The following is a 24,525-nucleotide window of genomic DNA, read 5'->3' on the forward strand; positions in this document are numbered from 1 at the left end:
CGCAGCAACAATATTCGTCATAATGAAGACAACACTGGATCAGGGCGCTTACAAGTATGTCATAATGGTTTAGTGCAGAGCATAGCCCCTGATATAAACATAACACAATATTCTTAAAAGAAATATCTCAATTTTCATGAATTTTGCTCTAGACATCTGATTTGGATGATATTGACGGGCTCTTTTTTTGGGGGGAGCATCAAATATATTGCCCTTAGAATAACCATATCGCCCTTGTCTAAAGACTCCGGCCAATATGATTCTGTTGTGGGAAATATATTTGATGTTTACCTCAAGGCCAGTCAATATTATGTAATTATATATCATATGAAAGAGGGATATTAAAAGCCATTGTTTTGCACCTAGTGAAAAATTTTGACTGGTCACACATACATGTAAATTATTATTAATTATAAAATTAAGAATGCATATTTTCAGACCATGCTGTGGTCATTGAAGCATAGCATGCAATGATCATGACTTATTTCCTATTTTTCGGAGAGGTGAGATGAAATGCTTTTATTTGATATTCAATTCTTAATATTTCAGTCGGTATTACGGATTTCATAAATGATTTTAAACTAATTGATGTCTATCTAACTGCTGTTGCCTCATTGACTTTTGTATGGGTATAGTAAGCCTGTTCACGGTTGTAAACTGCGCACGAGCAGAAAAAGGTCATTGGAGACAACCATGAAGGTGGCTTTCAAATTCACTGACATAGGCATTTGTAATTTGATGATTATTCATGTATTCCTTTCAAAATATTTATCACATCCAAGCTGAAGAGTAATAAATAGAGCCTTCATTATCACTGGTATTTGACAGTAGCCTAAACAATAGTCAAATGTGCCAAAGGCAGACAATAAAACAGATTTCCAAACTTTATCCCTGATGTACTATTCTAGTCACCTGGTCTATACAATGCCTTTTGTTCTTAGAATTTGAATACTCTACCAGTAAAGCTTACGCAACATCTACATTTGAAAATGATAGTGCTTATCCTAATGAAAAATCACAAAGGTCATTTGAGAAAAGTTGATCATGAGCTAACCGTGAACTGGCTTATTAGATTCATTTCCTGTCAAAATAGATAAAACAGGAGATCAGAATTTTATATGAAATGAAAGCATGTCATCTCATCTCTCAGGAAAAAAAAAAAAAAATCATGATCACTGAAGAAGTGCATGTTACGCATGATCATTGATCACAAAAAAGGTATGAAATAATAATAATAATAATAATATTCTGCATTTATATAGCGCTTAACACATCCGAACGACGTCTCTAAGCGCTTTTCAGATATATTATTACCCCGGTCATCGGATCCTTGCATGCCCGCATACAATGTATGCACCTTCTCCACTCCCTGGGGAGCATTCCAACAAGAGTTCTAAGACTCAATTGCTAGGCATACTACATAGGCTTTCGCATCCTACCGGGTACCCATTTAACACCTGGGTGGAGAGTGGCAAATTGTGGATTGACGCCTTGCCAAAGGACGCTAGGCCATGGTGGGATTCCAACACACGACCCTCTGATTACAAGGCGAGAGTCAGAACCGCTACACCACGGCGCTTCCAATAATGAATTATAATCATTCATGCATGACTGATCATAATTTGCAACTAGGTGGAAAACAAGGACTATACTTTCCTCTTTCATATGAAATATACATGTACAGTGTATAATTTAAGATAAGATTTTATTTTATTTTACATGTGGATGATATGTAAAGTGTACTTTTACACAGTATCCTGGGTACATGTGTTTTATACTACAGTACATGCATATTTATACAATTTCTTGGACACTTCGAATGTGATTGTTTGACATTTGTACAATTTTAAAATCAAACAATTATAATAAATGATTATTTTATTTCACATTCTCTTCCACCCTTTTTTATCACTTCTCTCACTCACTCTGACTCTGTCTCTCTCCCCCTCTCTCTGCCTCTCTCTCTTACTCTCTCCATTTCTGCAGATAACTTTATATGATAGGATGGGAAACCTTACACCTGCCACAGGGTGTGCATGTACAGTGTAGCTTCTGAATTTAATTGGAATTACCAACTGCAAAAGGAATTATGGTTGGAAAGCTCTCTGCATTCATTCATCCTGAACCATGGCGATATGAAGGGCAACTTGGGACATTGAGCACAGGTAAAGTTATCTGAATGAATAACTTGGCTCCATTGCAAGGTTTGACGAGACAACATCCAAGGGTATCACAAAGCTTAACTGCTTGATATAAATTACTTGACACAACATTGGGCAAAATTGCTGGAAAAGTTGATTCATTGTACATGAACGGGAAGTGACTTATACTGTAGGCGGGGGCGGAGTGACGTCGACAGCACTAACCTTTAGTGCGGTGAAAACAAAGTATTAGAAAAAATGAAATAATGTCAAAAACAGCACTGAAAATTTCAGAAAGATTTGTAAACTTCCAGATAAGGAAATGGGTAAACGCTCAGGAAGGTTGCCCTTCGTTGTTGAGTATTAAAGAAAACCTTCGCCAGCCTTAGCGTATCGCTATTTTGGGCTGTGTACAAAACATATGTGGGAAATGGTGGAGGGATGAAGGAATAGACGATTTTTACATTTTGAAATTTTTTTCTTCAAATTCTTTTGTCTGATATATTAGAAATTAATGAGGTTTTCGGTTAAGAAAAGGTGGAACTTTCCTCATGCGCCACCCTTGTGCCCTCTCCCAAATACCCTCTCTCATTTTCCCCATATGTACAAAGTCGCATGCCGATGTGCGAAGGTTTACTTACTCAACGCTAGTGGGCACCCTTCCCTATGATCATTAATCGAGCGTTTGAAAAAATTGCCAAAGTGTCCAATCTTCCCCTTGTAACTTTGGTATTAAGCGCTGTACATGCTGTACGGTCTCTAGTGCATTGTTTTTATCTGCCAGGTCAGTTGCTAGGGCTCGAAATAAAAAATGTTCGGATGTTCGCCCCAGCCTATAATACTTTTTCTGTTATTTTTATGAAGGAGTTATTTGTTTTATCTCTGCATTTTATTATTTATTGTTTATTTTGCTTAATTAATTATCTGCATGTATGCATATTGTCATTAATTGATTAATTTTCTCTTTTTTTTCAGGATGGAAAAATCAAAATTTGTGAGTGATAGGTGATAGAATGAACGAGGATGTAAGAATAACTGACTTGCCAGCACTGACTCACACCAAGCTACACATAGGACACAGCTTCGTTTGGACACATATCTTTCCTGAAAGCACGCAGGTATACTTGCCTTGGTCACAACTGGGCCCCGTCTTTCAAAGAGTTACGATTGATCCAATCAATCATAACTATAGAAATCCATTTAGTGTCATAATTTTTTCTATAGGAAATTGCAAAATGTCCCTTGTAAACAAAGGAGAACACACCAAATTGTCAAGAAATTAATGAATTTATGGATACATTCATATATAGAATTTCTTTTGAACAAACATGCATTTTATATGTTGACTTTGCTGGCTTTCCATAGTTGTGATTGTTTGGATCAATCGCAACTCTTTGTAAGACGGGGCCCTAATGTCTTTGCATGCTCATGCATTTCGTGGTGTAAAAGTTGATGTACCACCGGGAAATATCTTATTCTCGCAATACGGGTATAAACTGAATGAGTCTTTGAGGATTCCCTTTCAGACTTTGCTCATGTATGCATATTTTAGCGAGGATGATGTGATAAGATGTTGGGGTCACAAATTCATAGATTACCGGTACCCTTTAGGTTAGAGAGGTCTACATGAATCTACGTTTGGCAAAATAAGAAGTAGACAATGTGAAAATTAGACCAATTTGGCACTAGACTAAATGTGAACTAGACACCGTTATACTTTCTGAAACTGGTTTACTGGAAACCGGTTCAGGAAAACAGTTTGGAAGATCACTTTGCTAGCATTCCCATTTGAAAACCACTTACGTAAAGCCGTCTTGTTGCTTTGGGCACATTCTCAGTGGGATGACATGTTTCGCGCGAAATTTGAAACCGCAGCGTAGGCATTCCACACTCAGTGTGTGGAATAGCGCGCTCGAAATGTGCAAAGGTTGCTTCCCGAAGAACGGTTGTGTCCTCACTTACGCTAAAACCAGTTTAAGCGATCTTTAAAACTGCATCGCGAGATGGTTTTCTGAACAGGTTTGGATGATCGCTTCGACCGTTCTAATTACACGTTAAACTAGTTTCCGCTAAACTAGTTTTAGGACGGTAGTGAGAACGGCGTCCTAGTCTAAGTGAGGGTTAGACCGTGTGTAGGGTAGACCAAACGACAATTGGATCAATTAATAGTAGACCAAAGTGTTAAGGCTTTGGGTTAGACTATCTAGGATGTTAACCATCTGCTTACTGTAGCAAAGCTGCCTAGTATAAATAATTTTCAGTACTGAAAAATGAGAAGAATACTTCAATATTGTCATGCAAAATACTGATTTCTTAAGTTTTCTAACTTCTATGCTATTCATTTGAAAATGCTGAATTCCTATACTGATTTACCGCTTTTAAAATACTGAAATATTTTTCTTCAGCTTGGCATCTCTGTCGGAAACCAATTGAATCTATCAATCAAGTGATGAGTTGTACTGTAAACTTGCAAAACATCGGTTTAATCAATATTTTCGCCATTTCATCTTTTTTCCTGCATCAGGTCCCTAGGACTCGGAGTAAGCATGCGACGTGCCACCACAATGGCTCTATCTACCTGTACGGTGGAGTGTGCGGGAACGTATCCCTCAAGGACATGTGGAGGTTTGAACCCAGTACGAGCCTCTGGACCAAGCTAGAGTGCTGCGGGGATACCCCTCCCCTACTCCAGGACCATACCATGGTGGGCTACAAGGTAGGTATGCAGGGCTCCCAGCCCATCAGGGAAATCAGGGAAAATTATTTTACTTTTTTCCAGTCAGGGAAAAATGAGGGAATTGGATAAGAAATACCTCAAATTAGGGGAAAATGCCTCAAATGAGGGAAAAATCAGTGAATTTTGATCGGCCCAAAAGTCGAAAGCATGGTAGTCAGTCACACTCTGTTATATTTTGTTGCGTATCAAAACAACATCCATTGAATGACTGGTTATGGTGGTTTTTTATTAGTTTTACACTATTGGTTTTTATACTGAAAATACATGTAATTCACAGCAACAATTTAGAAAACATGCGAAACTGGGAATGGGTTTAAATAATTATTGGAATTTTTAAACTTCATCAGGGAAAAATCAGGGAATTTTGGTTTCTTGAAAAGCTGGGAACTCTGGTGTAGCTTATGGAGCCTGTGTGGGAGGGTCATATCCCATCTATCAAAAGATCACATCTCTTTACCCATTCATTATGAATTCACACAACTATCTATTGTGATGTCATTCAAACAAGTAAATCCCAGGTGATTGGATGACCAAAGTGTACTCAAAAGCATGCATCAATAACAAGACCATCAAATCCAGTGGCTGTGGAACCTTGAAGAAGTACTCTCCTAAAAAGCGTACACGCTGTCCTGGAGAGGGTTGTGCTGTGTCAGGTGCTGCCAGTGCTTCAGGTGATGTGGTGATCCTGTGGTGGTATTCTTGGTGCACTATATACAGTGTGCTAGGTGCAATGTGCGGGTGGTGCGTGTGTGTCCCTCTTACAGCATCTTAAGGGGAGGGGGAGGCAACATTTGCTGAATGATAGGCAATGTTGCTACCCGGAAGCCAGCTGTAGAGGTCGAAGTTACAGCAGCGTTTGGGAGAGTATTCCAAATACGGATGGTTCTTGGGAACATACTGTACATGTAGCAGTTCACTCTACAAAAAGGCTGGGTGTACTTGAGCTGATGTCCAGTGTGTTGTGAACGTTGTGGACGAGAACTGCTGCTTAACTTAATCTGTTGTGGCATGTTGATGTAAACAAAATTGTGATGAATTTTGTAGAACATCTCACATTGGCTAAGAAGGCGTCTGTGTTGGAGAGTATCCCAGTGAAGAGTTGACAACATCGATGTTACACTGGATTCTCTGCTATAGTCGTGAAGGACAAACCTAGCACCCATGACGCTGAATGGATATCCCAGCTTCGGAGCTCAGTCTACTTGTTGGCCCCAGTGCTCGTCTCTTTTGCCTTATAGATTCTTTGTGGCATTTGTTTTCTCTCTGTTGTGATATAAACTCCTGAAAAAAGTTTGGAAATCTGACTTTGATCGATAATCCCTCCTCGGTTTTAATGAATATTAATGTGTAAATGATACCAATGAATAGATCATTTACTTTTCTTTAAAATGATACCCTACATAATATGATTATGGTTCACATGGAGGTGTAGTGCCTTGAAATGTGGGGCAATGTCAAAAATCAAAAGTTGCAAAATGACACAATATTGAAAATCACTGTTCTTTTTTCTGTAGTGATAGTGAGTGTCTCAGCGGTTTCTTTTAATTATTTTCATGCACCTTAACATCAACATTAACATGGAATCAAACACACCTTTGCACAAGCAAACACATGACAAACAAACAAACATGCATGGGTATTTCAAACCATGTTATCTCACAGAACCATCGCTACATAAACCACAACAAACATCATAAATGAAGAAGCATGGATTTTCATCTCTGTTGACACAGACAAAAGAATCATGTTCTGTATTGACCCTTCATGACTATTTCTGCTCGTTTTGCAGCTTTTCAATTCAGACCTCGTCCAACACTTTGGAATCCTGCTCTTTTCGTGATGGCATGATCATAACAAGTATGGTATCATTTTAAAGAGAATTAAATGATCTTTTGAATGATGTCATATATGCATCAAAACTTTTTTTGAGGGGTTTAGAAATGTGCCCTATAGATAATGGCATTGCCCTTTAATCACTGAAAACATTTCTACCCACAATCCCTTTATTTGATTTGATTTATTTTTCTTCTGCATAGCAATAGAATATGGTATTAAGCACAAGTATAACATAGAAATCATGACAATAAATCAGAAATTGACATCATTGAACAAATATCTCTTGCGGAAAATAGATTGTCACTGTAAGCAAATATGCTCGAGAGAATGGTAAACCAAAACATTCAATATAATCATATTGAATGAACAAAATGGATAATAAAAAATGATTGAAATACTATACATGTAGATGGGGGGGAGTTGTGATAATATACATGTAGATAATCATGATGAAAATTACAGTGATGATGATCATCATCTCTCAAAATACTGTATATGTTTTAATGCGATTCTCATCCTCTGTTTACATCATTGTCTGTTTGACAAACAGGAGTCCATCTTCATCTTCGGTGGACTGTGTGGTTTCGACAACCCGGGAGAAACATCTCTCTGGATCCTCGACCTCGCCATGTTCACCTGGCAGAAGCAGGTCATCACCTCGGAGGTCACGACCCCTACCAGTCGCAGGGGTCATTCGGTGGTATGTCACAACGGTGGAATGCACCTGTTTGGAGGCCATCTGGACCTCAAAGGATCCTGTAATGAAATGTGGACTTTGGATTTTGGTGAGAACCATTTACCAATTGACTACTGAATTCTGTAATTCCCACAGACCTTGTACAGGTATCACCCGGTTCCAGTTGTCAACGGGTTCAATTAGGCTTATTCATAAATGCCCGACTTCAAAAATACCTTTCAATTGCAAGAACTTGTTCAGGGAGATGTTTCATCACCTTTTGTCATTTATGACTAGGCTTGGCAAAGTCCACAAAAAGTCACCATAAATAAATTTTCAGTTAAGTATGCCTACTTTAAAGAAGAGATTCTCAGCTCTTGAATGATATATAACTCATGGCTATTGGAGGATCCTAACCCTCATTACACAAAGAAGAACATTCACTACCATAGACTGTTACTTCTAAGAAAAGAGGGATTAACATTAATTCTTTTGAGGTGCACTTGCTTATACAATCATGGTATTGTGCGAAGATGACAAAATGAGGATTAGTTATTTTCCTGGAAGGGTTCATTGAATTAGCTCCAAAGTTGCGACACTAATTAGGCGCATCCTGTTCATGATTACAGAGAAGCATTGATGCAGAAGCTTATCCAGTTTTGAATATATTAATTGGTTTTCTAAATAGGGGAAATACTAAGGTTCCCAGGAAGAAGAACAAATTGCAACATCAGCCCTGAAAAGGCAAAGTACAGTATGAGTCTAATTAAAACTGTCAAAAAAGCATTTTGGGTTCGTTTGCTACATCCATTTTTGAAAGTGCATAGAAAAAGGTCTGCTCTTTAATAAGAAATATTAAAAAGTGAAATTTGACCAATCTGATCAAAACTAATCTTGATGTCATCCTACCGATGATCGCACAGTGGGACTTTTTGTGGGTTTTGCCATGCCTGGACGATGTTTCACAAGGATTTAAGTATGACTTTAGAGCTGCACTTAAATGCCGACGCGTACCCAATATGAAACGCGCAATCTTATTTATCAATATACAGTCATGCATGTCCTCTTGGCATGATCTGACCAAGGTAGGGACAGTGATTTTCCGCGATCACGGAAAATGGATGGGATTCACGGAATCGGCCTTTTGAAATGGAAAGTGGCTTTTCAAACAGAAAATAATAAAAAAAAGTATTTTTCCTCAAAATGCACAGTATAGCAGCAGATATTACTCCCATATCCTCAACGAAATACGAATATCAACTGGCCAAAAAACATGATCTCACTTCGCTACAATCATGACAATCCACACATCGTGACTGCACTCGTCTCCATCACTCAATCGTATCAAAATTACATTCACGTCCGCATGTGAAGGCAGAAACACGGCCGTGTTGCTGCCCACTGTGTTCAGTCATAGCATCATGATTGCGGTACTCCTCAAATAGAAAAAGGCTGATAGGCGAAGTCGTCGACTGCTCAAAACAATGTCCAAAAAGTCCCAAAATTATCAATAATTTCTCATTCACCCCCAAAATAATGCTAATACATGTAATGTGAAATGTGAGGATGCATTCATGTTAATTATATTTCTTTAAATAGTTTTTTGTCTCGCCTGCATAGCAGAGCAAGACTATAGGCGCCGCTTTTCCGACGGCGACGGCGGCGGCGTCAACATCAAATCTTAACCTAAGGTTAAGTTTTTGAAATGACATCATAACTTAGAAAGTATATGGACCTAGTTCATGAAACTTGGACATAAGGTTAATCAAGTATTACTGAACATCCTGCCTGAGTTTCAGGTCACATGACTAAGGTCAAAGGTCATTTAGGGTCAATGAACTTAGACCATGTTGGGAGAATTATTTTCAAAATCTTAACCGAAGGTTAAGTTTTTGAAATGTCATCATAACTTAGAAAGTATATGGACATAGTTCATGAAACTTAGGCATAAGGTTAATCAAGTATTAGTGAATATCCTGCTCGAGTTTCAGGTCACATGACCAAGGTCAAAGGTCATTTAGGGTCAATGAACTTTGGTCAAGTTGGGGGTATTTGTTGAATTACTATCATAACTTTGAAAATTTATGGATCTAGTTCATGAAACTTGGACATAAGGTTAATCAAGTATTAGTGAATATCCTTCCTGAGTTTCAGGTCACATGACTAAGGTCAATGGTCATTTAGGGTCAATGAACTTTGGCCAAGTTGGGGGTATTTGTTGAATTACCTTCATAACTTTCAAAATTTATGGATCTAGTTCATGAAACTTTGACATTAGGTTAATCAAGTACCACTGAATATCCTGTGCGAGTTTCAGGTCACATGACCATGGTCAATGGTCATTTAAGGTCAATGAACTTTGGCCGTGTTGGGGGTCTTTGTTAAATTACCATCCTAACTCTGAAGGTTTATGGATCTAGTTCATAAAACTTGGACATAAGAGTAATCGAGTATCACTGAACATCCTGTACGAATTTCAGGTCACATGACCATGGTCAAAGGTCATTTAAGGTCAATGAACTTTGGCCGTGTTGGGGGTATTTGTTGAATTACCATTCTAACTCTGAAGTTTATGGATCTATTTCATAAAACTTGGGATATAAGAGTAATCAAGTATCACTGAACATCCCCTGTGAGTTTCAGGTCACAAAACCAAGGTCAAAGGTCAGTTAAGGTCAATAAACTTAGGCCATGCCGGGGTAATTGTTGAATTGCCATCATAACTTTGAAAGTTTATGGATAGAGTGAATGAAATGTGGACATGGGTATAGTTGACAAGTCTTAAGTCACCGTTCAAATGTCATCTATGGTCAATGAACGTGGTATTATGTCATTATATGAATGGTGTTTTTGTGAATGATTATCTTACAGTAGTTTTCAAAGTTAGCACTGCTGCTATATTAAATCGCGTAATGCAGGCGAGACTGCCAGAGGCGTTCCACTTGTTTACTCGTATCTCTTCGATTACAATAGATTTTAAAACGTTGTTAGTACAGTGGCAGATACAAATTTTGACCCGCGCGAGCAATTTGACATGGCTACCCGTTGCGTATTGTCACTTTTTCATGTACACAAAGTCTGGGGGGAAACAGAATTTCCGTTTTCAGACTTGCTAAAAACAGAATTTCCCTACCAATGTGGTTACGCCTTTCATAACGCACACAACTAGGCCTTTAAGTAAAACTCTAAAGTCATACTTTGTGAACCACCCCCCTGGTCACGTTTGACAAGTTGACGGATCAAACGACTCATGGGTTTTGAGATGCACCAGTAGTAGAACAATGCAGTATGTTCCTGTCTTTGCTGACTGTGTAGTGCTAAAAGATAGCACATAACTGTGCCTTATTTGTTGTATGACTTTAGACTGGGATGATATACACTGTACATGTATATTCAAAACATTGTGTTGTAACCAAGTTGAACGATTTTATTAAAGAAAAGTACCTTTTCCAGAAGGAAAGATCTGTACAAGAATGTACATGTATATCATTTTAACAACATGTATATATTCACTAAATGATTACAAAATGTTATATTTATTGGGAAAAAAAAAAAATTACATTGTTGAGAATTACCTCAATATCACATGCAACAGATAATATGTGGGGAAATTTGAACTCCAAAGAAAGAGCTGATGTTATAAGGTTTGCATGGCATGGTGATATGGACAACCGCAGAAGAGGTTTATGGTGCACTGTGTGAAAAGACCTAGATAGGACTAAGAAAATTGGAGAGGTAGAAGAAAGGACTGAGAAAAGTGGAGAGGTACGTGTAGAAATAAAATGAAAGAATATATAAATTTTCTGTGTGATATGGTGCAGTTACATAAAACTAGCTTCAGATATGATCATTCTCTTTTAATCCCATAGAATCTCTATATTGGCATACCACGGTCTACAGTTCGCAGGATTCCTGTCCCCCTCCGAGACACGGCCACTCCGCAGTCATCCACGATAACTCCATGTTTATCTACGGCGGCAGCAAGAATCTCCAGCCGCTCCAAGACATGTGGAAATGGGACTTTGGTAAGTTTGTGAAGTACAGCGAAAACAGGTGGATGTTTCATAAAGCTGTTAGTAACTACAGATGGCTTAATGCACGACTGGAACACTTTCTTTGGTGCTAAGTCAGCTATATAGGGGTAAATCATGTAGCACTAGAAAGGGTCACCGGTCGCATGTAAAGTTATTTGTAACTTATTGACAGTTTTGTGAAACAACCTCCTGTATAGGGGTCATTTATGCATTAGTAGAGGTGATTGGGGCGATCAATGTTTTCTCCAGAATCTCCAGCCGCTCCAAGACATGTGGAAATGGGACTTTGGTAAGTTTGTGAAGTACAGCGAAAACAGGTGGATGTTTCATAAAGCTGTTAGTAACTACAGATGGCTTAATGCACGACTGGAACACTTTCTTTGGTGCTAAGTCAGCTATATAGGGGTAAATCATGTAGCACTAGAAAGGGTCACCGGTCGCATGTAAAGTTATTTGTAACTTATTGACAGTTTTGTGAAACAACCTCCTGTATAGGGGTCATTTATGCATTAGTAGAGGTGATTGGGGCGATCAATGTTTTCTGTAACATACATGTACATGATAGCACAGGCAAGTGAGAAAGCCAAAATTAGAAAAATATGTTTAATAAGTCAACTACCTCAAAATAAGACTCAGATTGCACCAGAGAACATCTAGCACCCCCCCTTCATTTTTTTTTAAAGAAAATTGTGTCAAAATGCATATTGAACTTGTTTGTGTCATGTTTCTTTAGAATATTAGAACTTTTAATAACTCATCAACCAATGCAAAATAAGGCTCAGATTGTACAAGAGTAACTATCTCAGCAAGGGTCCAGTTCTTCATGCTAGAGATGTGTGCTACATGCATGTTATTCAGTGTCACTTGCAAATCGCCCAAATTGTGATTATCAAACGTTTGCATCTCTGAAACTGCAACTGTAACTTGTTGTCCTTACAGGTGGTCACCCTACTTCTTATTGTTCTCAAGGACTCTTTATTTTCTATGTTGCTTATTCAATTTTGTTTTTTTCGTTTCAATCACTCTATCAAATTATTTATTGTAAAGTTGAAGTCTATTCATTTTCCTTCTCATAAAATGCTCATGGGCAATACTATTACAGATATGTATATATGTCTGGCGCCATCCTTCCTGAAATAATCTATAGATGTTTTTTAATTCATTTTAAAATCAGCAATGCTCAAAAATGCCATGGCTTTCAAATCCAGGGTGTGAAGTAAAGGAAGAATGAGAAAAAAATTGGGGTTGGACATGCAAACCTGGAAATTATTTTTAAAAAATTTATGTACATTAATCACATTTTTTAATACTTTGTAGGAAGTGGTCATTGGTCCAAGGTACGGTACTGGCAAGGTCCACCGGCACTTCACGGTCACTCGGCCCTCTGCCTTGGAGACTCTATGCTTATCTATGGAGGGGAAGACAAGGACGGAGTGCTCAGGAGTGACCTGTGGATATTCAGCTTCAGTAAGTGAACCCACTCTTTTCAATGACACAACATTTGCTCCGGGCTTTATTTCGTCTAAGATTCAAAGTTCGGGTTGCAGTAGGGTTTTATGTTAGGATTAGGTTTAGGATAGGGTAAAGTGGTAAATACAGGGTTGAAGTTGGTCATTCCATTAATGTGTGGAATTTGCGGCGGAGCGATTTTCCCCCGAGAAAATGTCATGAAACTCTTTTTTCTGCAGTTTCTGATATATCATAACGTGTAGTCTTCAAGTAATAGACAATATTGGGTTTCATGATATGTATCATTTCCCACAATAATTATGGACATTTAGGTCTGTATCATTTCAAATGCTAAAAGTGTAAACAAAACAGACATTCTCCTTAGTTCAAATCCTCTTATTTGCTCACAGACAGATAATAATAATAATTGTACATTTATATTGCGCAATTTATATATGTATATACTCAAGTGCGCATTACAGTAATGTTATTATTATTACCCTGGCTATAGCCGTGCTGCCTACAGGCGCTCTGGCATTCAAGGAATTTTTTCCTGCCGGGTACCCATTCACCTCACCTGGGTTGAGTGCAGTACAATGTGGGGAAATTTCTTGCTGAAGGAAAACATGCCATGGCTGGGAATTGAACCCACGTCCCTTTAAGATTGAAAGATAGGATTTTTGTGACTGGCTCAGTGTCAGATTTTATTTCAAGCTGTCAGCAAGTATTTGTATACTCATAAATCATTGAAATCATCGGTCTTTTGAGGACAAAAATAGAGATTCTTGTCTTCACGCTTTTGTCAGAGTTCAGGCCCTGAAAACAGCCTAATTCTTTAAGCTTCATGTTGTACAGCACATACATGTATTGGGCTTAATTGTTTTCTGGCTTATTTTCAAGCCCAGTGAGTAAGACTAAAATAGCATCTAAGAAAAAGGTTGATAGATTGTTAATTGTTGTGTTTCTTATATTTTCTAGGTTCTGAGAGTTGGACAAAGGTGCCCTACAAGGGTAGCATCGTGCCTTCACCAACCATGCACCAAACCTTAGAGATGGACATCCCACAGTCGAACTCCCTCTTTCCACCCCAAGATGAGCGCTCCCTCTCCGCCCCTTTCCTCCAGCGACCCAGTATGTCGTCGCTCCACGTCAGACCCCACCCAAGACCGCATTCATCTCCTGCTTACTCCAAGGGTAGCGTGAAAGAGAGGGCCTTCAGGAACAAGGTGCACCCCAACAATGGACACGTTGCATCCAGCGATGTGGGTTGCTCTAGGGATACTGTTTCTGCGACGAGCAGCAATGCAGATGACGGTGTTCGTGGTGATGACGGTAGTCCAGAGGATGGTGTGGATGAGGAGGAAGATATCTACAGCTCAAGGATTTTCATACCTGTCGATGAGCTCACCAGCTCTAGCAGGGAGAACCTGCTGGAGGATGTAGCAAGTCAGAGATCCGATATGGGCACAAGGACGTTCAGGAAAAGAAGAGTGAGACCAGTTGGGACAGATGCTCTGGCTGCCCTGGATGGAGAAGGGAATCTTGAGGCAATCTCTGGAGATGTCCTGCTGACAGACCTTGATCTGGTGAATCACAATAAGATCATAGTCTCTCCTGGTACTGTTCCCAGCATACCTAGAGTCAGCATAGAGGACTATGACAAACCTGAAAATCCTAAAACATTGATTAACAGGTCGCATGGGTTTGGGAATGGGATATCCGTCGGGAATACTCGGTGCAATAATCTGGAGAAGTTCAATAAGAGGCCGCAAGTTATCCAGGTGCTGCCAAAGTCCAAATCGGATGAAATCCCTTTGTTGAGCTGTTCCATCGATGACATGAACTTGAAAAACAAGTGGCAGTCGTGTGAGCAGTTTGCTTTTGTCAATGATGGTTTCACTTGTGGTGATGACGTATCGAAGCCTCGTCTGCGATCAAACAGTTTAACGGAGCAGAAATTGGTCATCGAGAGCATGCTTGGTGAGCGCCATCTTTCTCTCAATGATTTGCCGAACATGGCCTCACTGATCATGCGGCAACATGACAGAACTTCTACCAACCGAACTCAACGGTATCATAAAGAACCTACCAAGCCGAGCGGAAAACGTCCTGTGCTGAAGAAACGTTCTCAAACCGACCATTCCCTCTATGCCAAAACTATACAACAGAGCAATGAACAATTCAGTGCGGATGGTTCCAGTAGTAAAGGGCGCCATCATGTTCCGGTACCTGTACATCTCTATGTGTTTGGTGGTCAGGAACCTAACGTGAGCAGTGTCCACAAGTACCAGACCAGGTTGCCTGTCTTTAGATGCACCATTGTACCAGGTGAGTTTTCTCATTGCAGCTCTCTATCAAGCTTGGTATAAAATTAAATTTCAGTTATGGGCGAGGTGAAATACAATGCTGGTTATAAGGTTCACCTTCTTTCCATGTCATTAGGAAGAGATTCTGTGACATCTGTTGAGGCGACAATTGCTGCGCTATGAATCCCACATACTAATCGAATGACTCCCTTCAACCCTAGATTTAGCACTATACCCTACCCAAAACCTACCCCTAAACCTAAACAAGAAACCATATTGCAACCCTAACCCTGTATCTTAGACAAAAAAGCCTGGGAGCAATTGTCGAAGGAGCAAATGTTGTTTTACCTTCGAAAGAATATCATAGTAAAGTTGCCAACCCCATGGGATTGTTCCTGAAATGATAATGGAGCATATTTATTGGTATTTTGTTGATTCATTTAAACTCCCTTGAGTGACTACCTGCACAGGATAACCTGGCCATATAGACCACTTTCTTTATCTCCTTTGATTGGTCCTTATATTTTGGGTTCACAGTGTTACAGAAATATCTGAAACTTTTGGGCCTTTGTTACGAAAAGCTTGCAAAACTGAGAAAAATCAAGATATCAGTGATGTTTTTTTATGCACATGTATGTGTGAAACCATTTTATTTTCACAATCTATAATTCACAGGAAAGCTGTCACCCAGTGAGATCCAGGCTCTTCTTCACTGACAGTGACTACATGACCTTGGACCTCCTAAATTGATATTGGTAGCAATGATGGTGTATGAGGGATGATTGAGCCATTGGAAGCTTGCGTTGTCAAGGGGTCAATTTCGTGGAGCAGCGGCACTTCTACCCTTTAACAGGGTTTACATAAAGGCGTGTCATTTATATGAGAAAATGAATGTCCATTTACAAAGCGATTTGAATTTTATTCTGTTTCTTTGATGGGAACATATTTGGAGAGGGCCAGGTATCCACAACTTAAGACTTGAAGAAGACCATAACATGGGATACCTTTCCCCTGCTTGTGGTGATCATAATCAGCCAAATATTCTGAGACAGGCAAAATTTCTAAAAAGCTGCAGGCAAGTGAGCAAATTTTGTAAACTCAGTGGAAAAAATCTGATTTTTTAATGGAATTTGACAAAATGCTTCTAATTTGATATCGTATTTCCTCCCTTTGACGTTTTCCTTTTCCCCTTTTTTTCTTGGTCGTGAAAATTTTTCAGACTCCCACCCCCTGTCTTTATACCAGTACCAGTGCCTACTAGTATACAATACACTACAAGACTTGGAATCCAGATTGCTTGCATTGGTCGTGATTAGTTCAGATTGACTCAAGCTGTTTAATAGTGTGCTTGAAATCTGGATATGAATAGTACAGTGTTGGTAAACATGTCTATTGAAGTTTCAAGAATTGACCTTTTACAGTGAAAGTGGGTGAAAATTTTTGTTTGTAGTTATTGCATAAAAAGGTCAGGCAACTTAAAAAGAAGGACATTTCCGAGTGGTCAATCACCAACTTGCAACATGCCTTGAAGGTGAGCATTACCATTTCGCATTTGATTACAACTCGCTTCGTTAGTGTGCTTAGTTCCAGAGAGTATCATGAGGAAAAACCTTCATCTATCACTTAATGGATCACACAGAGCAATACCTGGAAAAAGTTCTTTTTGTAAAGCTCTCTGTATACCACATGATATATAGAATGATGATTGGTTTTACCAAACCACTATAGAAGCAATGGTATGCTGACTTGCGTGTTCAAGAAAAGATTTCAATGTACCGATGGCTTTTGAATCCTCTCCAAGGGACCATTCAGTGAAGAGCAATGTTTTCACAGCTGGATCTGACCCTGGGTCATGGGATGACGGGAGGAGTTATTTTGATAGCGAGATGGTTGATTTACAAGTGACATGATTTCTTTTTTCAATAAGAGAAGTATTAGAATATATATACGTATGCAGATTTACGTCTCAGCCCCGTAATTTTCTTTCTCTTCCTTTTTTTCCCTATATTAGATTTGTGTGTTCCCTTAAGGGGGTACTTTTTTTTTATAAGGGTGGCAGTTACACCCCCCCTGGAAGATTTCAAGATCACTATCTTACTACTAGACGGTCATACCTCATTTCCCATTCCAGCGATCTGATTTGTATTGAAATTAGAGTTGCAGTTGTTGTGTGAGTGCCACAGAGGTATTAGCTGAGTGCCTTTCAACTATTGAGCTGATGATATCATTGCCTTGCTGGCAGAAGGGCAGTAGTTGTGTTGCATGGCTATTTTCAGTTCCTGTGCAGCTGGCATAAGGTCGTTAGCTCCAGTGCACGCTTTTCAAAATGTTCAGTGCGTAAGAGAGTTGACCCTTCCTCCCTTTCCAACAAGAGTGGGACTTGACGTACATGTTAATAGACCAGTTCGTAGTTACTTCATGGACAATTTTGGTCAAATGACCTTTCATTTCTTTCATTATGATAGGCAGATTTCAAAGCAAGATATTACGTAAGCTTGCCTTACATAGCAGGATGAAGAAATTGAATAGATCAGGTGACTACAATAGCACACCAACAACACTTTATGAAGGTATTTGTTGCATTCCTACTTTGAATGCATATCGTAGCATGTTGCACAATGTACTTGGTAAACTGTGGAATACCAGTCGTTCGTGGACGCATTGTTGTTTCATGTGGATGGAAATGAAAACCACAATTTAATAGAATATATGAATAATCAAGACATCAAAGTTGGTGCTTATCTCATTAGATTTTAAACCACCATGTCACTTTAGTACAAATGACCTTCCTCTGATCATGCGTAGAATCTTTTGATCATGCGCAGAAAGGAACTACGAACTGGCTTATTGTAACGTCTTTCTGCCAGCCAAGTGATGGTGTGCTCTTTTAATAATTTTTCATAAAGAATGGGTTCTCAATATATATATATGTACATGTGTACACTGCTACTTGATGTGAAATGAATAGAAGTAAAGATCAATGATCCATTGGTCAAGGTTGTCTATCTGATGCCACATTTTTGATAAATCATTAGTGTTCAACTTCTTCTAGCAAATATTGTATGTGTGTGATGAAGAGAGTAGGATATTTGGATGTAGTGTGTGTCATCATGAAAACTGATGTGTGATGCGTACATTGTACACAAAGAAAGTACGTTTGAAGATAGAGTGTCACAAAAACTCTGGACAGGGCTACATGCAGGTTTGGTAAAGAATTGAAAATGGCATGTACTTGATGTTGACCAATACTGTCATATATTCCTGGGAATTCAGATGTCAGTCTTCAGGCTCTGTAAATGTATATTCCTGGGAATTGAGATGTCAGTCTTCAGACTCTGTAAATGTATAATTTCAGGCTTTATATTGTACAGCACATATATATGGCTGTAATATGTTCTGGCTTCTTTTCAAGCCCAGCGAATATCATCCCTGGTGAATGCTTGGAGTCATCTTAAATGTGTGCTATTGCAACAGTTTTTCTGTTGGATATTTTAAACCGTCATTTCATTCTTTCCCACCCTCATTCGCTGTTTGTATCAGTGAATCAATTGTTGCATTCTTTTTTTTTTTTCTTGTTGAAATCACCTTGACTTCAGGAAGATCAACTCATCGAATGGTATTTAGATGTGCTTTATGCAAATGATATTGTATGTATATATTTGAAATTCTATCACAATCTGTGCATTATATTGATTGTACATGTGCATTGTAATTAGTATAGAAATAAGTCACATGATATCATTGAAGGCATTAGTAAGAATTACATGTACAAGGATCAGATGCTTTTCAAACAGTTCTAACATACCGTACCTAAGACTTAAGCCAGGCACACACTATGCGATTCATTGCGATCCAAATTTCAAAGAAATAGCAATAACATTTGATCTAAACATTCCAACCAATAAAGTCTTAGCGATCAGAATTGTGATAGGACTACTGATAAAAATTCAGTTAAAATTTGAGCCTCCCTGTAGGAATATAAGCAAAATCAATTCCAAATCATAATGACATCATCACTCTTCATCGCCTGTGGCTTGAAGCCGATTTGGACTTTACTCCTAACGCAGGGCTTGCTGCAAAGCAAAATTATGATTTTATTATTCCTAACATAATGCCGAACTTCAAATAAAATAGCTTTGCTTCTTGGAAATGTCGCATTTAATGCAATTTATTATTTTTTTAATTGCATCAGATCGCATAGTGTGCGCTGGGCTTTGGGTCGTTTGAACTGTTTCAAATGTAACGACTGTGTGTGATTATTCTAAAATGATGTGCATTATTTGCTTTATAAGATAATGATGTGGATTCATGTTCTATTTGATAAACAATACTGCCAATTTTAATGCTAAAATAAGTGACCGGTCAAATGGTTTGATCATTTGATTACTAGTATGATCCAAATCTTCATATTTTTCTAATTCATCCTGAAGATTGATATTGCCCTGTATTCTGTTTGAAATCACACCATGGTTTGAAGTATGGCAAGCCAAATGTAATCAAAGCATTCCCTGTATTCTGGAAGGAGTGTTATAAACACTCACACCCATGGTTTGAAGTATGGCAAGCTAAATGTAATCAAAACATCATTTCCTGCATTCTGAAAGAAGGGTTATAAATATTTGCACCCATGGTTTGAAGTATGGAAAGCCAAATATTCTGTTCTTTGTTGTGTATAAAAATCATTGTTAATTTTTATTGGTTTGTGCATAAATGTATTCACAAGCAATGCAAGTTACTGCATTATCACTATCATTACTTATGCAAATTGTAACTTTTCTCACAATTCAAAAATGTGTTGTCTTTTCTTAACACATGCAATAGTTGATAATGTTTTCTTTTGTTTGGGGTTTTTTTTTCATGCAAAGTGTATCATTCATGATACCATTGATTTGGCAAGATATGTCATGGCAGTGAGAATAGAATCAAAGGCATGTGTGCCATCTAAGCCTGTCTTAAAAGTTTCCCTCACAAGCAATTACTATTACCGATTCAAGCACAAGGTTTATAGCAAAGGCTATAGAATACAAATTGTTACTTTTTTACATATTCATCCAAATGTCAGAAAGCACCCAATGACTCACACTAGTTTCCATCACAATACATTTGAATAATTGAATTATCATTTTATTTCAGTCAAAATCAATGCTAGGGCACACGATTCACGCATCATTTGCTAGACAATGAACTTTTTGTTGTAATGGTTATAGTGTGTGAATTGCTGCATTAAAAGTAACATTGCAGAACACAAAAACTTAAGTGAACAAATACCAATATGTATTCATTTATTTGACCAGTTTCTCTTACGTTGAATCAAGTACTCATGTGGGTTGTTGATTCATTTTACAAGTTTAATATCGTATCTTTGAAAAACTTTGGATCTACTTTTTAGGACTGAATTATTAAAATTTCAAAATTTACTTTGCGATTTTCAATGTGGGTTTTGGGGTTGATGGTTCTATTCAATAAAGCAGCATGTGCTCCTACACAGAATGTATTTATTCTGAAACTCTACGGCCCAAATTCACAAATGTGGTTTTTAAAACCATCGGTTGAACCCATGGTTCATGCAGATTTCCTGTATAAATTACGTATATTTACGCTATTTCATTCATGAGTCCACTGTTTGAAGAGTGGACTCATTATTAAATTCAAAACAGTGGACTCATGAATATATAGCGTAGTTCTTCATGGCAATGAATAGGCGTCAATTTTGCGCGCTGTGACTTAAGCGTGCATCAGCAGTGGACATTTTATGATATACGCGGTAAATAGCATAATTTGTACAGGAAATCTGCATAAACCATGGGTTCAACCGATGGTTTTAAAAACCACCTTTGTGAATGGGGCCTACAATGGTTGTTCACAACATCGTATAATGTGGTTATTGATATTTAAGCAAACATGGCATTTATAAAGTGAGAGAGTTTTTATTCTAAATCAATACTCATGTTCTAGAAAATGATAATACAGGGGCATTATACATTATACATATTCTCTAGTGTGAATAGATAGTGTTGACTGATTCAACTAATATTTACATGTTAGTCATTTAGATTGATTGTAACTTCATGTACATGTTTATATAAGTAAGGGGGGTGTTGCAAGAAATTTGCAATCAAATGCAAGACAGTATTTTACTCCAAGATCATTCATAAATCTTACAAATATTTGTAAAATTGTAATTGATTGCTGATATGTTTTGTGTGATTATGATTGAAATTGATCAATCAGTTGTAAATGTGGATTTGATATTTGCATTTGATTGCAATGAATCTTGCAACCACCCCCCTGGGAGATATAAAATTCAAGAAGGCGATTTTCTATTTACAGATATTTATAGGTACAATACATTTTTGTATTTTTGTACAAAAGATTTATCATATTCAGGACGTGACTATAAGTACTATAAGTATACGCTAAGTCTTTTATTGCGTGAAAACTTTATCATTATTGTAATTGTTGTCATTATGGTAATTTCCATGGTAACATGACTCAGTAGCCAATCAAAATCAGTGTTGTCATGGTAGTTACCATGATAACAAAGTTGCCATATAGGTAAGAATTTACATGTATATGGAACAGTTATTTCTTATGGTTTTCACCACTTCTATGTTATCAAAGTCAGCTATCATTTACCATAAGAAAGGTTCAAGTCATAAAGTCATCAGTTACTTACAAACAGCTTTATGAAACACCCACTAGATATAGCAATTTGAGATATTTTTTTTAACTATCCTCATTTGGTTTACTAATTTTAGAGTGCGGTGAGTATTGTTTTGGGGTAAAAAGGGTGTTTTCAGACATTTTGCCCAAATTCACAAAGGTAGTTTTGAATATGTGGTCTTAACCATGGCTTAAGCAGATTAAAGGGATGGTCCGGGCTGAAAATATTTATATCTTAATACATAGAGTAGAATTCACTGAGCAAAATGCCGAAAATTTCATCAAAATCGGATAACAAATACTAAAGTTATTGAAGTGTAAAGTTTAGCAATATTTTGTGAAAACAGTCGTCATGAATATTCATTAGGCGGGCTGATGATGTCACATCTCCACTTTCCGTTTTCCTATGTTATTACATAAAATCATAATTTTTTCATTATTTCATACTTGTGTATAATATGTCTCCCTTATAATGAAATAAGTTGCAGCAATAAATCAGATGTCAATCCAATTTTTCTAGTTCTTGGAGGAAAAATTTTAATAAACCTAATTTCATATAATAAAATACAAAAGAATAAGTGGAGATGTGACATCATCAGCCCACCTAATGAATATTCATAATGACTGTTTTCAAAAAATATTACTAAACTTTAAAATTCAATAACTTTGTTATTTGTTATCCGATTTTGATAAAATTGTAGGCATTTTGCTCTGTGAATTCGACTCTATTTATTAAGCGATACATACTTTCAGCCCAGACCATCCCTTTAAGGTTTGTGTTGGCAATCCCACCCCCCCCCCCTTTTTTTTTTATTGCTGTTGATGGAAGTTTGCCATTGTTTTTTTTTTCTGCAGCTCTGTATTGTTAATTCAAATATATATAATGTTATTCCTATCATCACTGTACTGTGTAATGTTCCTTTTTAGTACCAACATGTGGCCACAAAAAGGAAACAAAGTGTACTGCGAAACCACCACACTATAGTTTAAAGTGTATGCCTTATATTAATTTTTCTCCCTTTGCTTCAGCCATTCATTCTTTCTTTAATTTTCCCCATTCTTGTGTTTTTTTCTTGCCATGTGAATATAATCTCTCTTTTTGCCATAAAAATATCCATCCATTCATCCATCCTTTCACCACAATACTGTGTGCCAAATGTAGCCTAGTTTTCTATACAGTTGCTTCTCCAATGCTTTTTGATAATGCATTGAATTATTGCATTTGATATATATATATACATAAATTAGTTTCTTTATTCTATGTATTGATTTTATACAAATTTTGAGGCTCAGAGAAGTTTGATTTCCTGAAGTTATGATAAATACGTTCCTTTAATTTCATTATAGTATTTACTTATCTTTTGAATATCTGAATTTAAGGCCTGAATATAAGTCTATATTGAAGATTACAGGGTGATTTATTAATGTGATTTTAAATGACTGTTGAGCAGTATTACCGTGGTAGTACCATTGCATAGTAAATTGTTCAATATGCAAATATTGACTTATTAAAGGGGGCATGGTTAAAACTATTGGCCAGTGGTTGCACCCCAAGACAAAAGCACAAGAAATTGCATTGATGAAAAAAAGGGGGTAAATATTATATTTAACGACGATCCTTTATTGCTCCACACCTACTTGTATTAGTACATTACATTATTCAAATTAAAAAAAATTAATAAAGATGAAATTTACACCCCCCCCCCCAAAGAAAAAAAATGAATAAATAAATAGATAGATAAAAATAAAGTAAATCAAACTTTACTTACTTAGAAACAATAAATTGAGAAGGAAATTTTGTTGAAACATGATTTTCTTGATGCATTATAGACATACTCAATGTTTGTATATTTAATTAGTTTAAATTCAGATACCTCATGGAGCAAATGCCTTAGTAAAAAAAATAAAAAACTTTTGAGAGGGCTGTTCTCTAGATAAATCAATGGAGTACACCTTAATTTATAAATTCACTTATGAACTGATACTGTATATTTTGGTATGCAAATGTAGTTAGTGATGTGCTTTAAAAGAATATTACCTCAATTTACAAAAAAATGAATTTGACTGTATTTGTACAAAAGGGACATGTATTTCTCTATTTCCAGTAAAATTGTTTGAATATTTATGTGTATATCTTAGATTCGATGACCATAATTATTTTCTGACCAAAGGAAGAGGCTGCGAAATTATATCATACTCGTTAATGATTGATACTTATTTATTATGAGCTAAGAACAATTTTGATTGGTTCTAGACACAGGGCATGCAGTTCTCAAAACATGTATATATTGATTTGATTATATTTGTATATCTTAGATTACGTGATCACAATTATTTTCTGACAAAATGATAAGTTTGAGATATCAAATCACTTGATATATAGTATTGTACGGACTACGGAACGAATGATTTATACATTTCTTATCAAATGAATTATTAAAAATTCATTGAACTTGAAGGCCATTGTGTGTGGTGTAGTTTGTATGCATTATACAGAAGAAACCAGGTAGATATTATAATGCAAAAAAACATCTTTACAATTATGCCTAAGAAGTTCAGTTGGACAATCACAGTGACCTTTTTTTTAAGTTTTTTTATCAATGAAATTGACATCATTAGTGAGATTCTTTGTATCTATGATATGTGTTGGTCCTAATTACATTCAGATTGATTGGTGCCGAAG

At 37.1% G+C, this 24,525-nt stretch overlaps 1 protein-coding gene across 2 annotated transcripts; it reads left to right on the forward strand.

The window, feature by feature from the left end:
• The first annotated feature begins 1,985 nt into the window (after nucleotides 1–1,985).
• Nucleotides 1,986–24,300, forward strand: LOC129274810 (uncharacterized). 2 transcript variants are annotated; one of them, XR_010295430.1, is made up of 9 exons: nucleotides 1,986–2,165; nucleotides 3,117–3,259; nucleotides 4,666–4,857; nucleotides 7,265–7,499; nucleotides 11,260–11,415; nucleotides 12,742–12,891; nucleotides 13,852–15,201; nucleotides 15,855–16,552; nucleotides 23,527–24,300. XR_010295430.1 is itself a non-coding variant. In XM_064108354.1 (8 exons), exons 2-8 carry the CDS (start codon nucleotides 3,155–3,157, stop codon nucleotides 15,893–15,895), a joined length of 2,229 nt encoding a protein of 742 aa, XP_063964424.1. In that variant the 5' UTR covers nucleotides 1,986–2,165; nucleotides 3,117–3,154; the 3' UTR covers nucleotides 15,896–19,120. The 2 variants fall into 2 exon arrangements, 1 of the variants encoding a protein (XP_063964424.1); XM_064108354.1 differs by lacking the exon at nucleotides 23,527–24,300 and having other exon boundaries at nucleotides 15,855–19,120.
• Nucleotides 24,301–24,525: the final 225 nt, after the last annotated feature.

Source organism: Lytechinus pictus, chromosome 13, assembly GCF_037042905.1.
Source record: "Lytechinus pictus isolate F3 Inbred chromosome 13, Lp3.0, whole genome shotgun sequence".
Taxonomy (NCBI): domain Eukaryota; kingdom Metazoa; phylum Echinodermata; class Echinoidea; order Temnopleuroida; family Toxopneustidae; genus Lytechinus; species Lytechinus pictus.